Source organism: Pipra filicauda, unplaced genomic scaffold (genome assembly GCF_003945595.2).
Source record: "Pipra filicauda isolate LSUMZ 115617 unplaced genomic scaffold, ASM394559v2 scaffold71_size5581439_pilon, whole genome shotgun sequence".
NCBI classification, from domain to species: Eukaryota; Metazoa; Chordata; class Aves; order Passeriformes; family Pipridae; genus Pipra; species Pipra filicauda.
The window spans coordinates 3,375,533-3,387,950 of NW_024104887.1; the positions used below are offsets into that span (position 1 = coordinate 3,375,533).

The 12,418-nt window shown below is 47.2% G+C and overlaps 1 protein-coding gene across 1 annotated transcript; it reads left to right on the forward strand.

The window, feature by feature from the left end:
- Window positions 1–3,429: 3,429 nt before the first annotated feature.
- PRKRIP1 (PRKR interacting protein 1) lies at window positions 3,430–11,510 on the forward strand. The gene is made up of 6 exons (XM_027734325.2): window positions 3,430–3,572; window positions 4,545–4,623; window positions 5,784–5,884; window positions 6,642–6,727; window positions 8,383–8,450; window positions 10,766–11,510. The coding sequence occupies exons 1-6, from the start codon at window positions 3,453–3,455 to the stop codon at window positions 10,879–10,881; spliced, it is 570 nt and encodes a 189-aa protein (XP_027590126.1). The 5' UTR covers window positions 3,430–3,452; the 3' UTR covers window positions 10,882–11,510.
- Window positions 11,511–12,418: the final 908 nt, after the last annotated feature.

Consider the following 12,418-nt stretch of genomic DNA (forward strand, 5'->3'; position numbering starts at 1 on the left):
ACAGCTGCTCCTGCCTGACGTGCAGGGTCTGTCTCAGCAAAGGCTTGCAGTGCTTCCAGAAAGATCCCTTTGGTAGGAAAACTCCTCAGAAACACAGTCGAGCTTTGATACAGATCAGGGAGCTGGGTTTTGTTGTTTGGTTTGCACTGACCTATGAAAACACTTCCCTGTTCTAATGCAAATCCCGTGACCCCAGTAAGCCCAGTTCTGCCCAGATTCCAACCCAGCACTCCGATTTCGTGGGCTTTGTATTTTGATGAAATACTTTCTGTTTTTGAATGACCCAGTAACAGGCTTGGCCCCCCTCCTTGGATAGATATATTTTAAAAGTAACACATGCGTTAATACATCAAGAGTCTGCACCAATTCCCTAGACATGTAGGTTCAGAGTGAGATGCTCCCAGGTCTCTTTCCCCATGGTTTGTGTGGGCTCTGTTGGATGACAGGCAGCTGCCTGTTTGTTTCCCAGGGCTGTGAGCTGTCACTGGCACAAGCCAGGCTTTGGGCAAGTGAATTCAGCTACCCAGCTGCTCCCTTGCAGCCCGTGGGGAGTGGAAGGCAGCTCATTACTCACACCCATGACAATTTAGGGGTTAGGAAGCTAAACCTTCCTGTGCTCTGCTCAGGACTAAACAGAGAGGAAACTCAATCAATCTACATTTCTGCTTCTAAAAAACATTCTGCAGTGACAGAGCAAGGACCAGGGGCACGTACCTGCCTCTGCCTCTGCAACGGCACTGGTGTTTCTTTGGCGAGGCTGAGTCCAGCCTGGCACTGTGAGGTTTCTGTCCTGGCGGGCTGAAGAGGACCCAAGGCTGGGAGAGCCGTAGGCACAGGAGCTGAGGAGCTGGCAGACAGCATGGGGGAAGCTGTTTGCATTGCTCCAGCCAGGGCTGAGACTGCAAGGATGCCTTCCAGGACCAGCGGCCAGCTGGGAACTCAGCCAGCACTAAATTCACACCATTCTTTTACAAATCAGGTTGGTAAGACAAACACGAGGCACAAACTAGTGTGATTTCCATAGCAACCTCAGTGAGGGTTGAAAAGTCTTTTGTAAACATAGGGCTGAACCTGAGGATCAGCTCCGGTTTTCTCCACTGAAGGGGGAAGAGAATGGGGGCTTAATAAATTCAGGTCATATAAATGAACTATAAATCTCAGAAGGAGCCATTCCCAACCTCTCCATTCCCCTTTCTGTCGCCCTCTCCACATGCACAGCACGAAGCTGTCTGAAACCCAGAGCCCAACTTCTCGGCTCCAGCTTATCTCCATAAACTACACAAAGGTTTATGCCCCTCTTCCATTGCAGCTGACCTTTAGTAGCTAATTCTCTGACGCACGCACAGCCCGAGCACATGCCATGCCATTTCTGTAGGGCCACAGCGACTTGAAAAGAAATTTGGCTTGCAGAGGAACCTGATCACAGCCAGCTCCGGCTCCTCTTCCCCACTCATGGCTTCCTGCAGCCCCGTCAGTCATGCATGGATTTGAGTGTACAATCCCTCAGCTCGTCCAAGCACTGCTCCCGCAAAGCCCAGATGTGAATATGGATGCAGATAGTGCAGTATCCCCCGCCTTCTACCTGCCCACATCTCGGCATCTCCCAGTGCCCGGCAAGGCCGTGCCGTGGGGAATGGCACTGCCGTTCATCACTGTCAGCAGACAAAGCCCATGGGCAGCGCTGGTTAATTACCAAAGTGACACGAACAGATGGTGCAGGCAGCCTGCCACCGAGGCACTGGGAAGTCCCATATCGCTTACGCCGTCACGGGGAAAGGATTTGGCAGGGCTGAGGGTGCTGGTGAAAAACACACTGAATTTTCACCCTCCTCAGGGCTCAGCTGAGCCCGGAGCCTGGATGGAGCATGGCAGATGCCAGAGCTGCCTCGTTAATGGGTCCTGTTGGGGACAGACTGCACTCACTGCAGCCTGGAGAACGTGCCTGGGGGGACAGAGGAAATCAGAGCTCAGCAAACACAGCTTTGCAGGGAGCGGGAAGCACAGCTACAGCTGGGACATGGGAGAAGTGACGCAGGGAACAACATATCTCTGAGCGTGTACATGAGTATCTGAAGGAGGGGTCAGAGGATGAAGCCGGGTGTTTCTCAGTGGTGGCAAGCAGTAAGATGAGAGCACAAGCAGAGACTGGACCACAAGCAGTTCCACCTGAACATGAGACATGGACCTGCTGGAGTGAGTCCAGGGGAGGCCACCAAGATGTGTAGAGGGATGGAGCACCTCTCCTGTGAGGAAAGGCTGAGAGAATTGGGGTTATTCAGCCTGGAAAAGAGGCTTCAGGGTGACTCAGCTGTGGCCTTGCAGTACCTGAAGGGAGCCAACAAGAAAGACAGAGAGGGACTTTTCACAAGGACATGTAGTGACAGGACAAGGGGGAATGGCTTCACACTGAGAGGGCAGGGTTAGATGGGATATTGAGAAGAAATTATTCCCTGTGAAGGTAGTGAGGCACTGGCACAGGCTGCCCAGACAAGCTATGGCTGCCCCATCCCTGGAAGTATTCAAGACCAGGTTGGATGGGGCTTGGAGCAACCTGGGCTAGTGGAAGGTGTCCCTGCCCATGGCAGAGGGGTGGAACGAGATGAGCTTTAACGTTCCTTCCAACCCAAACCATTGTGCAATTCTATGAGGAAGAACTTCTTCACTGTGTGGGTGATGGAGCACTGGCAAAGACTGCATAGCGAGGGTGTGGGGTCTCCCTCAAAAGCCATCTGGACACAGCCCTGAGTGCCAAGCTCAGGGGATGGTGCTGGAGCCAGGGGTTGGAATGGGTGACCCCAGTGGTCCCTTCTGAACCAAACCATCTTTCTGTGACTCTGTGCCCTCACAGAATCACGTTGAGGGTGGCAGAGTACTGGAACAGGTGCCCAGGGAGGGCGTGGAGTCTCCCTCTCCGGAGACATCCCAAACCCACGTGGACACGTTCCTGTGTCACCTGCTCTGGGTGACCCTGCCTTGGCAGGGGGTTGAACTGGATAATCCCCAGAGGCCCCTTCCAATCATACAATTCCTTGATTCTGTGAATTATCGTTCTGTGACTCTGTGCCTTCGGCTCCCACCCAGGCTGCAGGGCATGGACATCAGGAGGAATTTCTTCACAGAAGGGTTTGTCAGGCATTGGAACGGGGCTGCTCAGGGAGGTGGCGGAGTCACCGTCCCTGATGGTGTTTAAGGAAAGGACTGGACGTGGCACTCGGTGCTCTGGTGTTGTTGGCAGGGTGGTGTTCGGTCACAGGTGGGACTCCATGTATTTTACAATTTAATTCATTCAGTGATTCTGTGACTCTACGACTGTTCGCGGTGAGGGCCCCGCGAAGCCCTTCCCGTCCCCCCCAGGGTCCCCTCACGGGCCCTCAGTCAGACCCGCCATGACGGGCGGGGGAGCGTCGCGCGCCGTGACGTCACGGGGGGCGGGGCGCGGCCAGGTCTGGAACATGGCGGCGCCCTCGGCCCCGCGGCCGCCCCGGCCCCGCAAGGAGCCGCAGCCGCTCGTCATCCCCCGGAGCGCGGCCGAGGAGCAGCGCCTCCGCCTCGAGCGCCTCATGAGGAACCCGGTGAGGGCGGCGGGGCCGGGAGGGGGGAGGAGGGACAACGAGACCCCCCCACACCCAGGGTCCGTGAGGGGAGAGGGACACCGAAACCCCCCCGTTGCACCTGCAAGGTCCGTGAGGGGAGAGGGGCCGGCACGGCCACCCCGGGGTCTGTGAGGAGAGAGGGGCCGACCTCCCCTTCCTTCTTCCCGGTTCCATGAAGGGAGACAGATTGACACCCCCCGCCCCTTTCTCCTCCCTAGGTCCTCGAGGGGAGAGGGACCGACACCTGCCCCACACACCGGCTTGTCATGATGGGAGAGGGACTTTTCTGGGGTGCTGTGAGGGGAGAGACCCTTCTCTGGGGACCCAGGGGGAGGACTGGCCCCTCAGTGCTCTGCCCGCTGGCCTTTGCTCTGCCCACTGCTTTTAATGACCCCAGTTCCTCTAACTGGGTGTTTCGATCCTTTCCCGAGGAGGTGTTTGCCAGGAGGAGACTCTCACTCGTGCCCTGTGTGTGCTGGAGCAGCTGAGATGTCCCTGCACCGCGTTCTTCCTCTGACCTTGCACCATGTGTTCTCCCTCCCCTGCTCTTTCCTGTCCTCTAGATCTGGCATGGAAGGTGCACAAATGCCTTTCATCGCTTCCCAGACTACTGGTAGTGGGAGTAGACTCAGGTCCTGCGAGTGCTTGGAGGTGCTGACATGCTTCCACCTGGTTTCCATACTGAAAAGAAGCACAGACATTCCTAATCCTCCCGGGGTTTGTTGACCTGCAGGCCTGAATGTGAGGGACAGAGAGGATCCCTTCTTATTCTCCTCTTCTGCCTGCTCCTGGTCCCTGTGCATGAAGAAATGGCTGCAGCTGTGCTCCTTCTGAGATCTGTCAGCTGATGGAAGAGGCTGTTGTCAGACATGTCCCGCCTTTCAACAATGTGTTAAAATTGCAGACTTTGCTCCTAGAAGATACTGATGGCTGGTTGGTTTGTTCTTGCAGGAAAAGACTGTACCAATCCCCGAAAAACTGAACGAATGGGCACCGCGACCTCCCCCGGAGTTCGTTAGAGACGTGATGGGTAAAGATTCTGTTCTTCACATATCTCCGGGGTCAGCCACATTTAACTCAGAAAAGTGTTTAACAGGGGAGGACAGAGATGGTTTTTCAGTTTGCTCATTTTGCTGGAGGAAAGAGGTGTGAAATGTGCTTCGAGAGTTGCTTTTTCGAGTTTTATTTGGTTCTTGGGTCCCGCTTTTCTACCGGTAGTCAGGATGCAAAGTGAACAAAGCCCGTGGCACTGCAGCACGTGGGCTGCCTGCAGTGCAATAAGCTGCTGCTCTGGTGATGACAAGTAAATGATGATAAGTAAATCTGTCTTTCCCACTGATCTGAGAGTGCTCTGGAAGCTTACAGTTATGAAGCCCTTCTTGTGGCTGCTTTGAGCCTGGATCTCAGGCACGTGCAGCAGGTATGGTTTTGTGTGGTCAGGCAGGGAGCTGGCAGCTGTGCGAGGAACCTGACCTAAATACTCTGCTTATACTTTACTTTTACCTGCAGGGATTAAATATAGTAGTTGTGGTATAAACTGTGTCTGCATGTAGAAGTTCTGTCTTTCTTTGGGACCTTCATCCTTCCTAGAGGTTGACTTGTTCTTATCTCAGAATAATTGATCTTGGACTGAAGTTTTTATATGCTTTGGGATAAACTCTTCTGCCTATTGGAATTCCCTCATGGCTTTTTCAAATAGCTTTGCTGTGTGCTTGAGTCAAACTGTCTTGTTTTTCTGGGAGCACCTGACATGCTGGGATTCTGCTGGTATCAAGAGCACCCGTGTTGCAGCCCCAGCTGCTGTGTTTTAATTAGGTGTCTTCTTTGAGGCTTGTATTCCTGTGCTTTGCCTCGAGAAATGGCTCAGCAGACAGAGGAAGAGAACGGAGAGTGATGTTGAAAGCTCCTGTGAGGCTTCAACATGCAGGCTGATGCCAGGAAGAGAGAGCTGTGGGCATTTCACTTGTGAAGAAACAGTCAGAAACCGTCAGTGGTATCTGTCTTGTGTGGGAAAGTACAATACGATGGGGTTTATCTCCCTTCTGTTGACCTTTATTTTTTTGTGTGAGATATGCTGCAAGTCAGTCAGAAGCAGCTTCAATAGGATGTTTTAGCTCATCTCTAGCTGTAGTTACTTGTGAGAATCTATACACATTCTTTCCTAGCAGATTTACCTCTTCTTTGCTGCAGGTTCCAGTGCTGGAGCTGGGAGCGGGGAGTTCCACGTGTACCGGCATCTCCGGCGGCGAGAGTACCAGAGGCAAGATTTCATGGATGCCATGGCTGAGAAGGTCAGCACAGCTCTTTATAGTTCCCTCACCCCCCAATATTCGGTGTTCGCTGCAAATCTGTGTTTTCTTTGAAAGTCATGTACAAATAATCCCATTCTGAGCCACCCCTTGTCAGAGGAGTCTGTAGGAGTGTGTGATACGTGGCGTCTGTGTCAGTACTGAAACATTTGGTGCTTTGTGTCAGACATGCTCCATCTCCTGTGTTCCCTGGGGTCCTAGCACACAGTAAGACACGTGAGTGTGTGTGTTCTCAGGTTGGCTTGAAAATGCTTTAAAACTAGAAATCCCTTATATTATCACTGTCTTGCCTAGAGAGAATCAAGGCAAGTGCCTGTGAACGGAGTTCAGATGTTTCTTTTAAGGCTTGGTCAAGTAGAATGGCCTCTCTTTTAGACAACATTATTGTTATACTCTTTCTTGGCCGAGTCCTTTGATCCATATGTTAATGTTTATGTCTCCAATTATTCACTTGTTTTTACTGAAACATTCATTAGGGCAAAAGCCCAACCTTCCTCACCTGTTCTGGTGAGGATTTCTCCCTCAGAAGGTTTCAGTGTTTGGCTCAGGGTATAGGTTAAAAGTGCTGTCTGTTCAGCAGTCATCCCTGGGACATGGCTTTGTATAAAGAAGCCAGGCAAAATCTGGCAGAGCTCCCTTCTGTATTTTGCTAAAAGATTTCTCCCTAAAAGGACATGACTTTTAAAAGAAGTATTTTAATTTAGATTGTGACCAAAGTATGACATGTGATCAATTACAGCAAAGACTAGATGAGGAATTCCAGAAGAAACTGGAGAGGAATAAGATGGTTGCAGAAGAGCAAACAGCAAAACGCAGAAGGAAGCGGTAAGGGCAGATTTTTCCCAGGAGGCTTGACATGGAAACCCTCACACCCTGTGCCTCATCTGTAGCTGCATGCTTTGGATAAACACTGTCATTCTGTGTCTGCATCTATCAGCTGGGAAGTCTGGCTGTGGAAATTAAATTTGTCAGTGTCATTGTTTGGTTTTTAAAGGTAGCTGTAAACCTGACAGGCTTTGCTGGCGTGGTTTCTTCTCCATGTCATCCCTGGCAGGATAACTCGGGACTGGTTGAGCAGCTTTTGCTGACTCTGTGGTCTTGACTGCAACGTGCCTTACTGCATATTTGTTGTAACAGTGTCAGGAAAGGTTTGTGTTTATATCTGGCTTAAATGAACATCTGAATCACTTGATACCAAGCAGCTTCAGTGCAAAACTGTGTGCTGCTTAGTGGATAGGCCACTTCTGCCTGCAGGTCAAGTCTAGTAGGTTAAATGAAAATATTAAAAAATATTAAATCCATCTTGCTCTTAAATTCTAGACACAGTGAAACAGTTACAAGATTGATGCTCTCAAGAAGTAACCTGAACATCGTAGTGCATTGATACAGGAATTTAAATCCCAGTGTCTTTATCCACCACACATTTCAGAAACAGCAGGGTATCATGGCCCGGCTCTTTCACACTGTCTGACCCTGAGCAGCCTCTCCCTTGCTGCTTTGCATCCTGTGGCTGAGAGCTGCTGTGGAAAGGCCTGTGCAAAGTGACTCACTGCCATATTAGCACAAAAGTGCTCAACACAAACACTGTTGCCATCTTAGTTTAATTTAATGTGGTCCAACAGATGGCCACCAAGTCAGATCTGGCCTGCTGCCTCTTCCCTGGCTGAGAGGGAGAACAACTGTTCCAACAGCAGATGCTGCCTAAACACTAACACCTCCTTGTCCCCCTTCTACGGTCTAATGGTGCAGGACCCAAGTGGCTTTGCCCTGTAGGAGCCCCTCTGATTTCCCTCACCACCCTTCTCTTCTGTCCTGACCTAATACTACCTGGCTCTCTGTTTCAAGAGAATTCACTTATGGTGGTGAGAGAGAAACATGAATCCCAGGCTGCTCTGCCTGTGTCTGACATTAACTTGCCTGATTGCCTTTTCTGGGCAAAAAAACTGGGTTTTATGAACAGACTTTCCCTCTTACTCCTAGTGTTGTTCCAAGGACCCGATATCCCGAGGAAGTACAGCCAAAGAGGAAGGTCAAAGCATACTGCACTATTTTTTTAAAAATTTTTTTTTCAATTAAAGTATATGTTACTGGTGATATTTTTTCCCCAATGTTCAATCCCAGCAGTCTGGGTTTTGACACCATTTTCTCTTTTTGTTCATTAGCCTAGGTAGCTAAAATATAGGAGCAGTTTCATTTTTGTTCCATCTGTGTTCTTGGAGATTATTGTGTATCATATAGTTTGGGTTGCAGTGGCATCATGGAAGACTTTTAAAAGATCCATTAGACTAAAAAAAACATAGAAAAGTTTCTGTTGATCGTGTGCTAAATTTGCTCTTGCTGAATTTTCAGTTAAGGCCAAATTTAAATTGAACTTCTCGTCTGAAATCAGGTTTTCCAATGTGTCATTTATCAGTGTATGAATGGTCAGAAGCTTTACAAATGTAGGATTTGTCACAGTTTTTTTTTCCTTTGCTTTATAGCCAGAAGTTAAAAGAGAAGAAGCTGCAAGCTAAGAAAAATAAACTTGAACAAAAGAAGCAGGAAAAAGGTCAGTGAAATTTAGTTTTCTTTCCTCAGGACTCAATTCTGTTCCCTAATTGAAGCCTAGAAGGGTTTTTTCCACCCCCCACCCCAAGCGTTCTCAATACATGGATTGAAGCCTGAGCCTTAAGCTTGTTATTTTAGCTAATGTTTCAAAATCCTCTTTGAAAGCCATCTATGTTGAGATTTAATCTTACAAATAACTTGGCTGTTTGTGAATATTTTCCCTTTAGTAGGGGAAATTTTGGACAGCAAACATTGGAATCCGATTTGGTTGTTTGTGGATGTTTTGCCCCAGCTATTCCGACAAACTGCAGATTTAGGACATCATCTGCTCAAAAAGGCAGTATTGTTCGAGGCTGTGCTTTTCTCTTATGTATATTTTGAATGCTTATGGAGAAAGCAGGTGGAAAAAAATGCACAGCTTGGGCAGCAAGAAACTGAGTTATGATTGCGTGTGTAAGAAATTGAGCCACCTTGGTGCCATCTGTTCCACATGACTATTTTATTTGCATAGAAATAAACATGGAAAACCTGACTGCCTCTGTCCTCCTGCAGTGTTGAAAGTAAAGTTCAGCAAACATCAGTGTAACTGTTTGCTCAAACTTTTGTACATTGTTGCTTCTTTTCAGTGAGTTTATTTTAGCTTTACTCCTTCAAATAGTTGTCCTTTGTGGATTAGCTCACTAACTGCAGTCATTCTTAAAGTTACAGCAGTTGCTGGTAATTCTGCTGGAACAGTGACTTGTCTGACAGTTCTACCTTAATTCTGCTTTGCTTTTCAGAATTGGATCTGTTTCAGCTGAACCATTGCCAGCCTCCCATGTAAACACGGGAGGACAAATTACTTGTTAGGTTAATTTTACTTGTGACAGCAAGTGGATGTAGCAGAGTAGGTTTTTTGAGTGTTTTGGTTTTGTTCTGTTTTTTGTTGTTTTTTTTTAAGCTAGTCATTTATGACTTGTAACTAGGAGGAGGATTTAAGTCTGAGTCAACATACTTTTGTTCATTTTGAGTGAACAAAACAGAATACCCATCCCTTTAGGGAGTGGCTGGGAGAGAGGAGAGCTGGATCAGGGACTGGCACTGCCATGTACCAGTTGTGGGGCTGGAGTGGTTTTGTTTGGCACAAGTTCCTGAAAGAATCCAAACTCCCCTGTCTTTATTACATTTTTAACTCTTTACAGTTTGTGGTTCTCTATGTAAAATAATAATAGTAGTAGTAATAACAATGATAATAATACCAGTAGAGACAGAAGCCCCTGATAGCCATCTCTAGTCTACTGAGAACAGTCTTTTTCTAGTTTTGTGTGCCCTGGTTGAGATCTGAATTTTCCCAAATTAATTGAAGTGCATTTGTTGTATGTAGTAGGCAAGCATTTATCTTCCGTTTTGAATGAATGAATAAAACCTCTGAATTGCCATCTTTCACCTTTGTTGTAGTAAATACATGCACAATAAGGGTTGGCAGCGAATCAGGTCAGCTGTTAAAGTTACGTTATTGTACAAGCCCCTAAGACAAAATGAAAGTTCAGAACTTCACCACGCGGTGGCATCAGACCACTGAGCCTAAATCCTACGTGTAACTGGTCAGGACATGAGCTTGACTGGGCCTGAGCAACAGTAAAGAGCAGAAAAAGTCAGATTCAGGTCCCACTTGATGCTGTAGCTCATTTTCATGATTGGTTATTTAATTTCTAGTAAGTGTCTTCTGGTCTTTCAGCAGGCCTCACGAGTTTTCTGTGACCCTTGTTAACCTTAGGCATATCTTAATGGGTTCCTGTACTTGCAGTATAGCAAACAGTCTGTAAAAGTTTATGGCACCCTGTAGAGTTTCTGTGACTTAGGATAGGTGTAGGAATATACTCAGTCTTGTCCATGGCTTCCCAGTGCTCTGTAACAGTACTCTGCGATCCTTGAAAGTTAATGCCAACCTGCAGAGGTTGGGAATGAGATAATCCATCATCCCCGGTGTTTGACTACCTCTGTTTGAAGAAATAACGTTCTATAGGAGGTGGACTTGGTAACACTGGAGGTAAGGGAATATTTCTCCAAGGGGGAATTTGATATTCTGAGTTCCCTGTCGCTCGGTAGAATGAATATAATCTGATACATGTTTCCTGACTATCTGGGACTACTTAGTTGTGAGATATTTAACAAGGAAGACACAGGGGAATATGTTATCCATGTTATCCACTCGTGCTAATTAGCATGACCTAATAATACGCGTTTCCTTTGCACCTGGGACTGTTTTGTTGTGAAATACTTGAGAAGGAAGACAGGTGGGAACACCTTATGGATTCACCCTGTTTGTGTTTGTAGAACCAGATCAATCCCAAGAGCGAGGCAGCAGCGAGGATGACGAAGAGGACAGCAAGGAGGAGGAAGAGAAGGAAGATGACGCTGAAGAGCCAAGTTTTGTGATGGGAAGAGGATGAGGCCTTTCAGGGACAGCTGGAAGCACTGTTCATTGCTTTATATCCAGGAGCATGAAAGCCTTTCATCTCAGCCAAGCAGAACCCATTGGCCGTACGTTACATCTGCTTAACGGGGCATGGCCTTCACGTCACAGGCCCGAGAGATAATGATAGAGAAATGCCAAATAAGAGATTTTTTTCTTAATTGCCTGTATAACTGCTGTGCAGTCTGCTCTAAGTTTGCTCTAAAGAGTCAGCCATAAGTCTCTGTGACCCTGGAGTTCTTTCTAACATGGCCCAGAGTGTTTTTCTGTCTGAAAGCTAAAACATATCCATTACCATTTAAGGGAAATATTACTGTGAAGGCTACGTATTCTACTTATGGCGGAGCTGGTAGCAGTGGGATACATGAATCTAAGGGAAGAGTTCAACCTGAAGTAGAAAAGTGGTCTGTAGCCAGACTCTCCTGCACTGTGAGTGTTCTGAATTTGGGGTTTTGTATGGGGTCATCTCTAACCCAAAGAAATCAGTTTATGTTGCTAGACAAGTTCTATAGATTTTTAATCGGGATCCCTTTTTTATTGCTAAAACTTTTCCCTATTGCTTTTCTTCCATGTTTTTTAAATTAATAAAAGGGATGTGTTGGATTGTTCTGTCTTCTATTTTATTTTTTAAGAGGATTTCAGTAGAATAAAGAGATGCTTGCAGGGCTGCAGGAAAGGACAAAAAGATCAAGTGATTTGGCACACATGAAAATATGGAAAAGGTGTTAGCTGCATGTCACTTACTTTTTGCTTTTGGATTGGAACAATGTATTTTCCCAAAGATTATGTCTGTAAAGCCTCCAAATGCTGTGGCAGAAAGGCTTGGAATGGAATCATTCTGCTTGTGTTACAGCTTCATGTAATGACACCTGCCTTTCTCTCTGCTTGAGCTCTCTGCTTTGCACTTTGGATTCCCCAGGAGGAATGATAACATCTCTATATACATTTACTTACCGGTGCTTAAATGAAAAGCATATGCAGTGGTGGTTTTACTTGTAACTTTGATTGTTGTCTTTTCAGTGTATCTTTAATTGGAAGTGCCTGCTGGCTTTCAGACATGCTCATCCCAGAGCCTTGCATCCAGAATGTGGTGCTACTTCTTCTCAAGCCTTGGTTAATGCCAAATTATTTTAAGCAAAAACAGTAAAAAAGGGAGAATCTCTTTTTAGATTTATCCTTTGTTGAGCAGTGCTGCCAGAAATCCTGCATTTTGTCTGAGCTGGCTTTATGTAATGGCTTCTCAGTGGTGTTACCGTGGCGGCTGAGAAGCAGATGTGATCAAGTGCAAGTGATGTTTGTGTTTAGTTCCCCTGTACATACCCAAAGACTTTAGAGCTGGATAACTTCTAACCTGCAAGGTCCATATCCCAACTGTTCCCCCTCCCAGGTTAGAGATCTGCGTGGAACTGTTTTCTGCTCAGTCTCCACAGAGGCGGGTTGTGGCAGTGTTTCATTCCTGAGCACTTCAGATGCAGGATGGACGTTCTGCACCTGGCATTTTCCCTGTGGAGAGA